At 41.9% G+C, this 14938-nt stretch overlaps 1 protein-coding gene across 2 annotated transcripts; it reads left to right on the top strand.

Moving 5' to 3' along the window:
* Window positions 1–4: 4 nt before the first annotated feature.
* On the top strand, window positions 5–14907 carry ywhag1 (3-monooxygenase/tryptophan 5-monooxygenase activation protein, gamma polypeptide 1). 2 transcript variants are annotated; one of them, XM_026182184.2, is made up of 2 exons: window positions 5–509; window positions 12752–14907. In XM_026182184.2, exons 1-2 carry the CDS (start codon window positions 423–425, stop codon window positions 13406–13408), a joined length of 744 nt encoding a protein of 247 aa, XP_026037969.1. In that variant the 5' UTR covers window positions 5–422; the 3' UTR covers window positions 13409–14907. The 2 variants fall into 2 exon arrangements, with proteins under 2 accessions (XP_026037969.1, XP_080163596.1); XM_080307470.1 differs by lacking the exon at window positions 5–509 and adding an exon at window positions 699–812.
* Window positions 14908–14938: the final 31 nt, after the last annotated feature.

Raw genomic sequence — 14938 nt, 5'->3', positions numbered from 1 at the left:
CTACTGGTAGTTTGCACTTTCTCCTACCTGACAATCAAGCTCTACTTTTGGGATGAAAGCTCCATAACAACGATGCACTCTGCCTAATAAAAAAAAGATCACCTTCTTTTCACATTTGCAGTCTGACTAGCCCAAGTGTAGGGCAACGGGCTGCACTGTCAGTTTCTCCAGGCTGCCAGGGTCGTTACATCACTCTGCGAGGACACGCCTTTTTGGGTGGTGACACAATCGAGGAAAAGCGCTCGGAGGGGGAGGGGTGTCCCGTCGGCAGGCACACAGACAGCAGGCAGCAGCTGCAGCGACAGGATCTGGCGCTGTTACTCTGCACTGAAAACTTTCACATTACGATTTTAGCTCCGAAAAACACACACACGCAGGTTTAGAAACACTCCACACACTCACACGCACGACCTCTTTCTAAAATGGTAGACCGCGAGCAACTGGTGCAGAAAGCCAGGCTGGCCGAGCAGGCAGAGAGGTATGATGATATGGCAGCTTGCATGAAATCGGTAAGTAGGCTTCCTCTGTAATGACCTTTCTTTTCTCTTTGTCATTTTCTGTCATAAGTAACCTCAACAAGCTCTCTCTCTCTCTCTCTGTGTGTGTGTGTGTGTGTGTGTGTGTGTGTGTGTGTGTGTGTGTGTGTGTGTGTGTGAGAGAGAGATAAATGTTTCAAGGCTGTACAGACCTAACGGTGGGGCAGGGGACTGTGCCTGTGTGTCACAGCACATTTGGGCTTAAGTGGACAAGCCGAGGACAATTGGTGTATGAAACTTATGATAAAAGATCGCATTTGTGAGGAATGCACGTCTGTGAGTATGATAGGGACAGGCTGTAAAAAGATTTGGGCTACATCATTTTGAAGAGGCCCTGTGTTCACCGTTCACACAGCAGATATATCAGTGAAATTGATCACATACATCGAAGCTCAGTGAAAATCGGTGATTTACAGTAAATCGGGGGAGGGGGTATCGGATGGGTGCTGTAGTGGATTGTGGTCGTTTGAAATGCGGACTGTCTGATCTTGGGGCGGTGCCTTTTGCCAGGCTCCTTCGTAACCGGCCGGGCTGCCCGGGTGTAACAAGAACCGAGAGAGAAATGAGTCGCAGAATGGCGATAAGAAGCCACTGAGTCATCATCTGTCTGAATCAATCATGGGTTCACAGTCAAAGGGATCCTGATCGACAGATACGCATATCGTCTGGGAGCAGAGAACGAGCTGGGTTGGTACCAATGATGATGAGAGTGACATCGCAGGCTGCTCGTGTTCCGGTTTAAACCAAATAAAGAGCCCTCGACTTAATGTGAAATACCCTACCCCCTCCTTCTCGGGCACCGTCTCTTCTGCACATTTGGCGCAGTGAGAAAGGGGCAATGTTGGCTGAAGGTTGCTCGCAAATCGATTTGCGCAGAAGGGGCGCACAGAAGTGTATCCACCTTTCAGACGTGGGTGTCGGTGCACGGACGACTTTCCAGAATCATCCATTCGGTAGATGCCATATTGCAGCAAATGCACACTCGCGTGAGCGTGATGGAAGCGCCAGTGTTCAGTCGATGCTTCTGTAGCAACCGCATCCCTGCGTCCTCGACCTCTTACAGCAGGTTCCCCACACAGAGGCGTGCCGCAGCATCTGCCAGGATGCAGCACAGGTCCAACCGTAGTGCACCATTTCACTGGCAGTGCATCTCACAGCATCAGGGCAGTCTGAGCCATCTCACAGAGAAATAGAAGTCAGTGAATGCTGGGTTGACCTGAGCTACTTTATTTAAAATAACGGACATGGAGATTATGGCTAGTGTCTTTTTTTGCTCTTAAGATAAGAGATAAAGAGTTTTCTCGTGTCATATTTCTACATGATCATTTCTACATGATCATCTGTTATGGCTGTTTTCAGTTAACAGAGCTGCTTTCTATTCATGGTCGTCATCTCCAAGACTCAACTAGTAAGCTGTCAGAGTATTTTAAAGGCCGTACTGCATGCTGCTTTCCAGGACCGGCTTGTAGTGGCAGTGCCAGAGAGGGGGGCTCCACCCCTTCCCATTTGTGCCGAGTCAGAGAGTGAGAGAACAAGCTGCCCCTCACCCAGCCTGTCTCTCTGCACCACTGGGCAGTGGGGTGTGTCTGCTGCCTCGCCCATCGTTTGAGGGGAATCCCTTGCGACTGCAGGCATGGCAACCGCCCCGGTGGCAACGGAACCAAATAACCAGAAGGACGGAGCGTCCCCAGGAGGATTTGTCAGGCTTTAAGCTAAGGAGCTGGGCCCTACCAGAATGAATGATATGGTTTCTGGGCTGCTGTTGGGAGTTTTCACCACTGTCTTCAAATTTGATTACAGAACAGCATGTCCCAGCTTCAGTTCTACTTTCTACAGCATGAATAAGTTATTACTTCAATAGATCTAGCTGTTGATTTTTAAGAAATTAACCATATCCAGAGAAGCTTATTTCATTAATTAGTCCAACTAAAACATCTCCACAAAAAGTAACTATGAGGTCTCCCTAATTTGACAAAAATATGATAATCACAGATAATACAATAAATCTGTGTTAGCAATTTGACATATTTTAGGATCTCAGAAATCCTACCAAAAATGATGGAGCTAGATGTTGTCTCTGGAACTATTTTCTTAAATTTTTTAACATAAGTGCTATCCTGATCCAGAACTACCACACTATTTGGAAGCGGCCTGTCAGGTTCACATAGCCGAGACAAGAAAAAAATCTTTAAAACAAGACAAATTACAGTTCTTGAGTCATGTTGAAGTACTCATCGATAACCATATGCTACAAACACATGACACAGTACCCGGTGTTACTCTGCCTGTGTTTTGTAATAGTGACAAAACCCCTGTTCCACTGAAGTAAAGAAGTTTGTCACTGTGCCACACAGTGACTCACACAAAGAACAATATGCAGAACTGATAAAACTATTAAATCATAACACCGATAACATTGCACGATCTGATATCGTCGTGTTGGTGTTGTTCCCAGATCATCATCCTAAATGTTGCTCCAGGATCAACATTGCAAGTGACCAATCAGAATGTTGTGACGTCATACTTTTGCGACTTCGGGAAAAACTGGCGTGAAACAAAAAACTGTGCTTAAGCTGCGAGAAACCGCCTCTGTCTGCCGATCAACGGACCCTAACCCTAACCAACCCTTTAATAAACGGTAAGCAGAATTGATATTGTCCTTGCAACTTTGGAATTTCATAAATGAACGAATGGATTGGCGCGCAAAAGAATAACGTCACAACAATGTGATTGGTCACTTGCAATGTTGAACCTGGAATAACATTTTCATGATGATCTGGGAACAACACCAACACGATGATATCAGATCATCCAATAAGAATAAGACATTTAGCCAGTGGTGGCTAATCAGAAATATTAGTTATTAATTATTAATTTTTAATTGATTAATAGATTACTTAATAGAGATTACACAACTAATGCTACATTTGAGATAATTTTCTTAACCTGTTTTCATACACGGGAAATATTCATCTCTTTGATCACTTAAGCTTAATTCACACATCCACTCAAGTCTGTATGTTTTTTGCGGAGCGAGAATTCTGTAATTAGTCAGTCCAATACAGCCTCAATCAACAGACATGGCAAAATTTCTAAGTTGACCACTGTCAGTTCGGAGCATACCACATCAGCATGATGGAGGTAATTTTATGGCATGGGCACAAAGCCAGTCGCTGGTGTTGATCGATGATGGTGATAGGGGCAGAGATTGTTTTTCAGTGGTAGAGCATCTCAGGGGAGGGAAATCTGTAGTTTCTGTCTTAAAGCATTCACTGACTACAAAAGATTATTAAAGTATTAAAAATGAACCATTTTAAGTCATCTGCACAATTAATTTGAAAACCTGCAAAAATGGAGGAACCGTGTATAAAAATGGCCGTAGTTCATGTTAATGGAAGCAACTGTACTCATAAGACATGCACATCTATTAATGTGGCTGCACGAAGCCTGAGCCCTGTGTTGCTTTCTAAGTGATCAGTAAATGTTAATTGGTTTGATTGTCATCATAACTTTTAAATAGGAAAGCGTCCGCGGCGATCAGATGGACATGAAAGAGATTCAGACTCCTTGAGGTTAATGAAAACAGGGGCCATGTCTGAAAGGGGCGTCAATCGCTCTCTCTCCCTTGCTCTGTTTCTTCTGCTTTCTGTTTTTTTAATTTAGAGAGCCAGCTTCTGTCATGTTCAGTAAATGTGGGCGGTGACAATCCCGTTTGGCCCAAAAGTTTTGTAGTCATGGTTGCTCAAGTTTATGGACATATTTGGCTTTTTTTTTTCTTCATTTTATTTGCAGATTTGCAATGTTGATCTGAAAGACCTTACCATCTTTTGTTTGAGTTACATAGCAACAGCGGCTAAGAGGCCGGTTTACTGTGTATGAACATATATATATGTTTATGAGAAGGCAGGCAGCCAGAGCTGCTGCACTTTAACACACGCATTTAACTAAGTCACCATAGGTAGTTGTACATTGTGTTGACTTGACCCCATTAGTTTGAATAAGCCTCCTCCCTCCACTCCCCCCCCCCCCCCCCCCCCCCCAACATAACACACCCTGTTGGAGAGCTTATTTCTTTGTCTTAGGAAGTGCATGGCACAGAGAGCCAAGGCTTCCATCACACTTAATAAACTGAGCCCATTATTCCCCATTCAGTGCATTAGCAAAAGTATTGTGCTGCAGCTGCTCCATACACTGCACCTCAGTTTAATATGTAATGGCTATAAAAGCTTTTGCTGTTCGATAAACAAATCATGGTTAATAACAGCAGGTGCAAGACAGAGCTCTTCAAATAGGTTAGGCTGCAAAGCTGTCAAGACTTGTGGTTTATTTTATTTTTTTTCCCCCCAGAAACAATCGCTTGCTAAATTACAGATGTTTTCTATTCAGCATTTTCTGTACCTGCAGCAGTTGTAAGTAATCCTGAGGAACCAAAGATCGTGTGGGGGCAAAAATACATTCTGTTTTGCAGGTGGTGATCACTTTAGGATGAGTGCAGAAATACAGCGTAATACACAGTATGTAAAACTGACAGGCTGTTATTACGGAACTACCAATATACTGTAAATGAAAGGAGCCTGGTCCATACAGGCAGTGACGGTTCCTCCTCCTCTATTTCTTCAGAGATAATAGAGAGAACAAAATATATGAAAAAGACTAATTGGTTAACGTGACTATTACCGCATTTCAGTATCATTTATAACTTTACAATAACAATAGCAATGACTTTCAATTTAATTTCAATTATATACCACCAAATCGCAACAACATTCACCTCAAGGCACTTAAAAATTGTAAGGTAAAGACTATACAAAATAGAGAGAAAATCCTAACAATTAGGCAACCCCCTATGATCACTTGGCAACTGTGGGAAGGAAAAACTCCCTTTTAACAGGAAGAAACCTCCAGCCGAGAGGGACAGACATCTGCCATGACAGGTTGGGGTGAGGTGAGGCAGAGACCAGAGTCATGTATAATAGAGTAGCTATTTAATTCTAAAATTATGTAGCATTTTTTAAAATTATTTAACTGCCTTTTCTGACTGTGTTTCCTTTTTCCCCATTTTCTGTTAAGTGACCGTTATGTTGTTGCAGCAGCTCTGATTGACTGTTAAAGAAATGGAAAGAACAAATTTGGACCAAGGGGCTTGTCAGGGAAACTGATGGAGAGCGCTGCTTTTCTGGTATACCTTTAGGCCTCGATCTGTGGCTCGATCACAGCTGTCAAAAATTATATTCCAAAAGTCTGATCTACTTACAGAGGTCAAAAGTATATATAAGTTTTTTCCCCCTAGTTTTGCCTCTTAATTACAGTCAGTATTTGCAGTAACATAATTATCATTATTATGTACTTGGGTACTTATTACAAAGAGTCTGACTTGTCAAAACAGTGGTAACAAACCATGATATTACAACTTCCATCTTCACAAAAGGTGTTTTCCCTTAAATACACAGAGGTATCTGTCCTCCTGGGCATTTTAAAAGGCCAGTCCCTTCGAGACAAAACGTGAATTATGTTCTGGATGCTGCCTTCTAGTTAGGGCTGCCACAATTAGTCAACTAGTCACGATTACGTCGACGATTTCGACTGATTTAATAGTCGACGCGTCGTTTGAAGCTTTGTAAGATCACAAAAGACGCAGGAATAAGTAGTAGGATTTAAGAGTGTAATAACGGACTGAAACAGAAGATGGCAGCACTGCATGTACAAGGATGCCAGCTGCCATTAAACCCAGAAGAAGAAGTAGCTTTGTCCCAGAATTCATAGCGCAGCCCAGCTCAGTTTTCAACAATGGCGGCAGCTAGTTAGTTTTAATATTACTCTTATTATTCTTTCTGGGTCACAAAATAAAAGTTTAACATATTTTCAGGCGAGACTGTAACTGTGTAAACCAGTTTATCAAGACACCACATATTTTCAAAAGTGCGCCGACATTTTCGGAGACGTCTGTTACCCACTAGCTCGATAGCTAGCCGGGGGAAAGGCTCACTAGAGGCCATGAGAACACCGGACTCCCGGCAAATCATTTTCAAACCCACCGCCGTCTTTCGCTACTCAGGTTAAACATATATAAGTCACTTAGATAACTTAAAAATGTTATCGTTTGGCTTTTTTTTAGTATTTTATTTGTTCTTGAGTAAATCGGTCTGGCTGAGATTAAAGTTATAGTTTTTACACAGCTGAATAAACGTCAAGCAGACAGCTGATTATCAGAAGTGTGAGATGCTCGAGAATATACTCCGGTGTCCCGTTATATTTTAGATAGCAAGGAGTTTCTTAAACTTCACTGAAACAGTCTGCAAATTTCATTAAAATTTAATAAACCATCAACTTGTCTTTATTTTTAGTTAGCACATACCTTAAACACTTAAAGCTGTAAGCTAATGATAGTTATATAAGAGCAGACGCATGCTGGTGCAATAAGCCGTACGTTTTATGTCCAATGGATGCATGATCTGATTAGTCTACTAATTGCAAAAATAATCGGTGACTAGTCGACTATCAAAATAATCGTTTGTGGCAGCCCTACTTCTAGTGACACTTTAAATTCTTCTCCAAAGCCCTTAGTGGTAGCTTTTAATCACTGCTTAATTTTTACGTTGAATCTAAGTAGAGAGGTAACATGGCACCACTGGTGTATGGTGTATGCCACTACTTCCATCCATCCTGGGTTTATAAGCCCACAAAATGTTTGTAACTCACCATTTCCTGTTTATCATCATTTTGTAGTTTTTGCTTCAGGTCTTTGGCATAGAAAGTGTCATGTTCTTATTCTTTGTCTTTCGAGGGTAAGAACGTACTCCGAAACCTCAGTCCAATCATGAACGTACCCACAGTCATCTTGGGACACTCAGGGATGGCCTGAAATGATTTTTGACTCACTGTTGAGTCACAAAGGCACTATGAAAAACGCCCACTGGACCCACCTACATACACTATAATCAGGCTTATTTTACAGCATCTCAGAGCTGTTCTCACATTAGCACCAGTGTGTGCAGTTCAACAGCTTCTTATTATCTTGATGTCGACTTTTCCCCACAGACGTGTGACAAATGGAGAGCAGGGACATAAAATGCTAGAGCATCGTAAGGCCTCTCGCTGACACGCCTACCCCAGACCTGTAGTATAATTTTTTTTTCTTCTAAGACCCATTATTGCTCCAAGAGCATTCCAGAGTTGTAAAATTGCCTCCTTTTGGTCCGATAAGTCTCTATACACATTAACCAGTTACACAAACCAGACTTCTAGGATCACATTTCATCACCCGGTGCTTAAAGAGACATGCCACCACCAGGGCAGCACTGTGTGTTTTCCTTCAAAGTTCCTGTTCACCTGAAGGTGTTTATAGTCATCATGCCGGCGTGTTTTTGCTGTTATACTGTAGAATGAATCTTGTATGGCGACAGAGTCAGTGTCAGTCAGCAACACAGTTACCAGGCCTATATTTATAAAACTGACCAGGAAAGAGTTCTGCCTGTGTGTGTTTGTGTGTTCTGAATTCATGGAATCTAGATGTGTAACCTGTCTAGGTTACAAATGATGATCATCATCATAGTGATGGCAAATGTCATATTTTTAGAAGAATTATTGAAGTTGTGTCTTTACTGCTTCAACAACCTGATGCGGGTTATTTGTTGGGGGCCTGAATGGCCCTGAAAGGGATGAAGACTTTAGAAAGATGACAGGCCAGCCCTTTTTGCACCAATAATGCTGTCAAAGAGGAATATTATTCTCTAGTAATTCCACACCATGATCATGCGTCTTTTGTAGCTCGAATGTCACCTTTGAACATCTGAGACAACTGGCAGTTTGATCCCGTAGATACATTTTATTATTATATTTATTTAATAGGCAATTACGCTGTAATAATGGGCACGTGTATGTGTGTTAGTACCCAATTAAGCCAATGTTTTCCTTCACTTTTGGTTATGCTGTGTGTTGCCCGTTCTGTGACTATAACAAAGCCCCAAATTACATTAATTAGTGTTTGGCATCCCTCAATCCTAGTCCCTAGCCTACATATTTCTTATTCCCATCTTTCTTATTCCTTTTGCATGATCGATTCTTTTTGTGTGATATAGCTGGATACAAACATTAGCCATACTTATGGAAAAAAAATAGCATATGCAAGTAACATAGTAACAAAGAGCTACTTGACTTGTGGCTAAATTGGCTAACCCTATTCATTCTGCCAATGACGTCAGGTGGTCCATGGCGCCTTTGTGTTTGCCTGCTTGAAAGAGGGTCAGAAGGGGGGGGGGGGTTGTCACATCAGGTAGGGGGAGTAAATGAGCAAAGGAAAACACAGAAGTAAGGCATGGGGTAACAGGGAGAATGGGAATCTATGGGATTGCAAGCTATTAAAATGGAAATGGAAGGTTCGAGCTTCAAGTTCGAACCCAGATTCTACTTGGGCCCAACACCCTCACGGCCCCACAGCTCTCTCTGTGATATTAACAGCCACACGGAGAGCTGTCAAAGAGGAAGTTATCGATTGTTCTGCCTGGCCTTTGTTTGCATTAACACGCAGTTGTTTGGGACTTTGACTGCCTTGTGTAAGGACCAGTCACGAGAGCAGGCGCGATTGATGAGCTTTATGGGTAGACAGAGCTCCATTGTCATCCCCACACCCCAGCTTCCGTCAGGGCTTTCTGATCACTGTGCAGCCTCCTGAAACAAAGGCAGCCATGTTTGTACAGATGGATTGAGTAGGCCTTATTTTTCTGACTTCTCTGTTGCTCCAGCAGTGACCCACTCTTGCTGGTTGCATTCACTGTTGGTCAGATACTTGTATATGCTAATTGTAAATTAATGGGATGAGGAAGAGTGTTGAGGGTGTGTTAAGGAAGGACTGATGGGCAGAAGGCTGGGCAAGCTTTCTCCTGTTCTTCTAAGTGGGATCATTATGTACTCTGTCCTTTTATTGTTTCCCTGTCTTCATTCTTTCACAGTACAGAGGTCTCATTTATGACAATTGTAATGTTTGTCCTGTGTAGAAACACTCCTTAGTGAACAAGATTACACCTGTAAAGCTCTGCTAGTGGAACGATTGCATACTGATGTTTAGCTTTGCCATAAAAACGTAAAGCTTGATGCTATGATGGCACAATAAAACAGGATGAGAGTAGGGCTGGGCCATATTATACCGTTCACGGTAATACCGGTATAATGTTAGGCAACGATAGGAAAATGAAATATCGCGATAGAATGGGAGTAAAACGCGCATGCGCAGTGCCTTTGTTTTCATACGCACATGGCCGATTGTTGAGTGAAACAGATGAACCAGAATTGGTTTGTAAAAATGGTGCAACTTCCGTGATGTGGAACTGGTTTGGTGTTTGTCCGTCAGATACACAACAAAGCACATTTTTTGCAGAACATGCAAGCGGCCGTTGTTATTGTCGTATTTGTCGGACTAAGATGCTCTTAAATCTGGGAGTAATCTGGGTCCTAAACTCCGTATGCTTCAGGTCAAACAACACTGCAGCATCACTTAGAGTTAAAAACTGTCTAAATTCTTTCATCTTTAATAAAACGATCAGCATTGCTGCTTTACCAGGTGTAACTATAAAGTTTAACTTCCAGGCATCCATGAAAACAAAAGTTATTACATTTAACGGAGTTAGAAGTTAGCAGGAAGCTAGCGGAAGTTAGCTCGCTAGTTTCGCTAGTTACCTAAGCATGATATAGCACGTTCTGACTGAGAGATTTCTGAAAAAAATCAAACGTACAGCTCTGCTATCACTTCCAACATAAATGAAGACAGGAAACTAAACAGCAGTGACGTTTGTAGGGTTACTGAAGTTGGGCTAGCTGGTATATAATGATGTGCTACATGATCGCTAGCGACACAGCTATGTTAGCATAACATAAACAGTGAAGCTGGAGGACGAACACTAACACTTTTCCACTTATAAAAGTTAACGTGAAGGTTCTTCATGGTTAGAGACAAATGCAATCGCATGGCAGGATGCTGTAAACGGACCGAACTTCAGTCAGGAGAACAACTGAGATAATCCATCCACAATACGAGGTTAGTCATTAATATACTGCAACAACATGGGAATAGAGCAGCTGCAGAGAATTCAACATTAATGAATCAATGGTACAGAAGTGGAGGAAGCAAGAAGAATGAGTTGAATAAAGTTTGATTTATCTGACTGCTTTGTTTCGCTTAATGTGCCTTATAATCCTGTGCACCTTATGGTCCGAAAAATACGTACTGCACACTGCAGTTTAATGTTGCAAAGCACCTCTTTTTAACTTCAGTGGATATTATACATGGTTGTGCTCAGGATATGTCAGCCCATTTCTACTGGAAATGCCTTTTGGTTAAACTTTCAGCAAGGAATTTGCATTTGCACTGTTACATTTTTATAAAGCTTTAATGTACATAAAAACCAGCTTCTTAAGTGAAAATAAATGGAAGGTTGTCTTTTTGCGCTAGTAATGTTGTGGAGTTGTATTTTGTCTCGCATCAATTATATCGTCGGTTATATCGTTATTGCAAATTTTCAAATATATATCGTGATAAATATTTTTGGCCATATCGCCCTGCTCTAGATGAGAGATTATTAAAATCGCATGAAATGCCAATAGAACGCAAAGTTATTGTTATTCTGAGCAAGGCTGAGTTACATCACTTCAATTCAGACTTTTTTTTATATATTTATCCGCCCTGCTGACTGAAATTGATATTTAAAGTGCTCTGCACATTGTTTTGTTTGTTTGTTTGTAACCGTTTCATCTGATCTAATGGGAGAAAGGAAGGCTTATGGGGCTGTGTCCAGAATCCTTTGGTCAGCATTAATGTGTTCGGTAAACCAGTCGCCGTCCTCTGACCCTTCATGAAACAATTATTTAATGTTTTGTTTTAACCGTTTTTACTCGTCCCTAACATGCTGTAGCTTTCACTACATCATCAACCATGGCAGCATCCTCACCATGAGCAGCTCATGGCCAGTTTCTCTAACAGAGATATAATTTATAAACGAAAAACAAAGGCGCTCATAAATGAAGCAGATTTTGTGGTCACCATGGAAACTGGAGATTGGATCACAGATTGCTCCTTCACCCTCCCTTTTAAAATTCAACCCAGAGTTATGGCTACTTCATGGATTAACAAGGTAGAAAATTTACAGCAAAATTGGGAGTAAACGTAAAGGCGGAAACAGTTCACCGAGGCTTGGAGGTTCTGTTGTGCATATGACAGAGGTGTTATAGTGACTGATGAACCACAAAGGTCAAAGGGTTAAGCTTTCCACTCTTTCAGTGCTGCTGAGCAAGACCCCATTGTGTGTACTCTGACAAACACACTTACGCAATCTCTGAAGAACACATTTTACTATGCAGTTGACACATGCTAATTTCTTAACACTGTGGCAACAGCGTGTCACCTTACATTCACACACCGACCAAATCAGGGTGTAGACGAGATATTTTCTGTTCTTGTGTGCCTTCTACAGACAATCCTAATCCCCAGAGGATGAATCCCATAAAATTACTTTGACAGCTGGGAAGTTTGTCTTTTATTATGAGGCTGACCACTTGTATTTTTAATGAAATATTGGAAATTATTCACAACAAATGAAGAAATGCCTATGTTTGCATGGGTTGCCTTAAAAGTTGGTACAGAAAAGACACTAGTAGTCCAAAGAAATTTCTCTACAAGTATGAATGTTAAAATGCACAAAATATGTCTGAGGTTTCCCTATTTGTATGCCTGTAAGTCCTATCAGTTGTATGGTAACCGGTGTGGTGTTCAGTACAGGCATTGTGAAGGCCTGCTCACTGTGATTGGTCACTGCTTTGTCACGCTCACGAAACTGTACTGTGCTGAAAAAGAAAGTAACAACAGGCTTTATATTTAAGAAAGGTCTGTAAAGATGCCTCAGCTGCACAGTCTCTGTGGGATATAAAGGATTAAATCCTCGAGCCAGACACAGGCCTGTCAAAACCAAACAAAACCAGCTTTCAGAGCTGCTGATAGCCAATGAGCAGTTACCTCACAGGGTGATGTCACATGCTGGAGGCGTGGTTTCATTTGCTAATGCAGCGGCTGTAGTATTGGGATGTAGTTGGTGGGCATCTTGTGACTGTTTTAGTTTAACAAGTGAACAAATAATCAAGTTTTTACTGTTAAAATTATATCAGCTGTTGAGTCATCTTCATATACTTGAAAAAAATCCATCAACTCATTTTCCTTCTTGCTTTTCCAGGTCACAGAGCTGAATGAAGCACTATCCAACGAGGAGCGGAACCTCCTCTCTGTGGCCTATAAGAATGTGGTTGGGGCAAGGCGTTCATCCTGGCGCGTCATCTCCAGCATTGAGCAGAAGACATCAGCTGACGGCAATGAGAAGAAGATTGAGATGGTGCGGGCCTACCGGGAAAAGATAGAAAAGGAGCTGGAGTCCGTCTGCCAGGATGTGCTCAACCTCCTCGACAACTACCTGATCAAGAACTGCAACGAGACGCAGCACGAGAGCAAAGTGTTCTACCTGAAGATGAAGGGCGACTACTACCGCTACTTGGCCGAGGTTGCAACGGGGGAGAAGAGAGCCTCGGTGGTGGAGTCCTCTGAGAAGTCCTACAGCGAGGCCCACGAGATCAGCAAGGAGCACATGCAGCCAACCCACCCCATCCGCCTGGGCCTGGCTCTTAACTACTCTGTCTTCTACTATGAGATCCAGAACGCGCCAGAGCAGGCGTGCCACCTGGCCAAGACAGCTTTCGATGACGCCATTGCCGAGCTGGATACCCTCAACGAGGACTCCTACAAAGACTCCACTCTCATCATGCAGCTGCTACGAGACAACTTGACGCTCTGGACGAGCGACCAGCAGGACGACGAGGGAGGAGAGGGCAACAACTAAGGAGTCTAGAACCCCATTCTGCCAAAACAACACAAACACACGCGCTCACAAATGATGACAAAAATAATAATAATAGTTAAAATGTTCTTAGAAATGTAAAACAAAACAAAAAAAACAAAAAAACAAAGGAGGGTGGGTTGGGGGGGCGGTGAAACCTCGGCGGCCTATTGAAGCCGATGGTTGCTGACGCGGCTGCAGTTCTTTATTTTTCCACAGATTTAAAGTGAAAAAAAAAGGTAGGCAGATGAAGGAATTTTAGTTTCAGAAATAACCTACAGTTAAAGAAAAAAAAAAAACAATAGAAGAAAGAACCCCCCTCCTTGATAGCCTCTGCAGCATTTGCCAAACACTTGTAGATGCAAGAGGTATGCCATTGATCACAGTGTGACCATTGGGTATTGATACCTTCACACTGGCAGAGACTGGTCTCATTGTGCAAATGAAGCTGAGCTGTCTTGCTATATTCGACGAGGGAGGAGCATATAGAAAATTCAGTTTCGATGCTTGAGCAGCGGGAAAAATGGAGTAACCTTGAATGTCACAAACTTTCTTGGTGAAAGAAAGGGAGGGAGAGAAAGAGAGAGAGCAAGCAGGTGGGTTGGGAGATGAAGATGAGCTTTTCTGGGGGTGTTGAACTTCATTGCGTAAAAACGTACTGACATCTTTAGTTGCACTGCGTGGGCCCATGGTCGTTGAGTGAAAAGCAGGTTGTCTCTGTTATTGATAACAAACAACAACAACAAAAAAAATTTGTTTGCTTGTGTCAGGTATTTGTCCTGCTCAGTCACACGGTCATACTGTAACTAAAACTACAGATTCATAAAGTAAACTTAGTGCAGCTTGTCCCTCTCATGTGCTGATGTGCTTTATTAAATAAATTAACTGTTTTTGGACACCCAATTCTTATTGTCAGTATTGTCGTTACTACTTCTATCGGCTCCTTTTGTTTGTCAGGAAACTATTTGATCGAGATAGTGAAAAATACCATCAATTTTCACCTTTAAGTAATGCCGTCTTTAAAACAATTGGCAGGGTCTGATCTGAAATGTCACCTGGAACCACAGACCCGATTAGTGAACAGAGCATGATCTGTAGACAGAGAGCACATGCACTGTTAAAGTGGAAGCTGTAAAAGCAGACATGAGGTTTGTGGATTTACTTTGTCTTCAGTTTCTTCTTGGTCGAGAAAATGCACTTGCCTATTATACTGTTTCTTCAGTGTAAGATGATAACTGCTCCAATAGTCTCCATAATACAATCTTGTGCATGCTAGTGATGTATTTATACAGTAGCTTCAATTTATTAACTTATACTGTAGATGTTATGCATTCATATGAACATGGAATTACTAGACCTTAATTGGATTATTTTCTATTTATTTCTTTTTATTGCGATTGTTAGTTAGACCTTATTTTAATCTGTGTTTTCTTTACTCTATTTGCTGAAGTACGCTATACCAAAACAGTGATTGTTAACAATAAATTGATCTGTTACGGACATCGCTATGGTTGATATGCAATTCTTGGCAAG

Source organism: Astatotilapia calliptera, chromosome 10 (genome assembly GCF_964374335.1).
Source record: "Astatotilapia calliptera chromosome 10, fAstCal68.1, whole genome shotgun sequence".
Lineage (NCBI taxonomy): Eukaryota > Metazoa > Chordata > Actinopteri > Cichliformes > Cichlidae > Astatotilapia > Astatotilapia calliptera.
This window is presented reverse-complemented; position numbering and strand designations above follow the sequence as displayed.

Coding starts and splice junctions, on each gene's coding strand:
- ywhag1 (XM_026182184.2), top strand. CDS start 423: ATGGTAGACCGCGAGCAACTGGTGCAGAAAGCCAGGCTGGCCGAGCAG. Junction 510..12,751: donor TGGCAGCTTGCATGAAATCG/GTAAGTAGGCTT, acceptor TTGCTTTTCCAG/GTCACAGAGCTGAATGAAGC.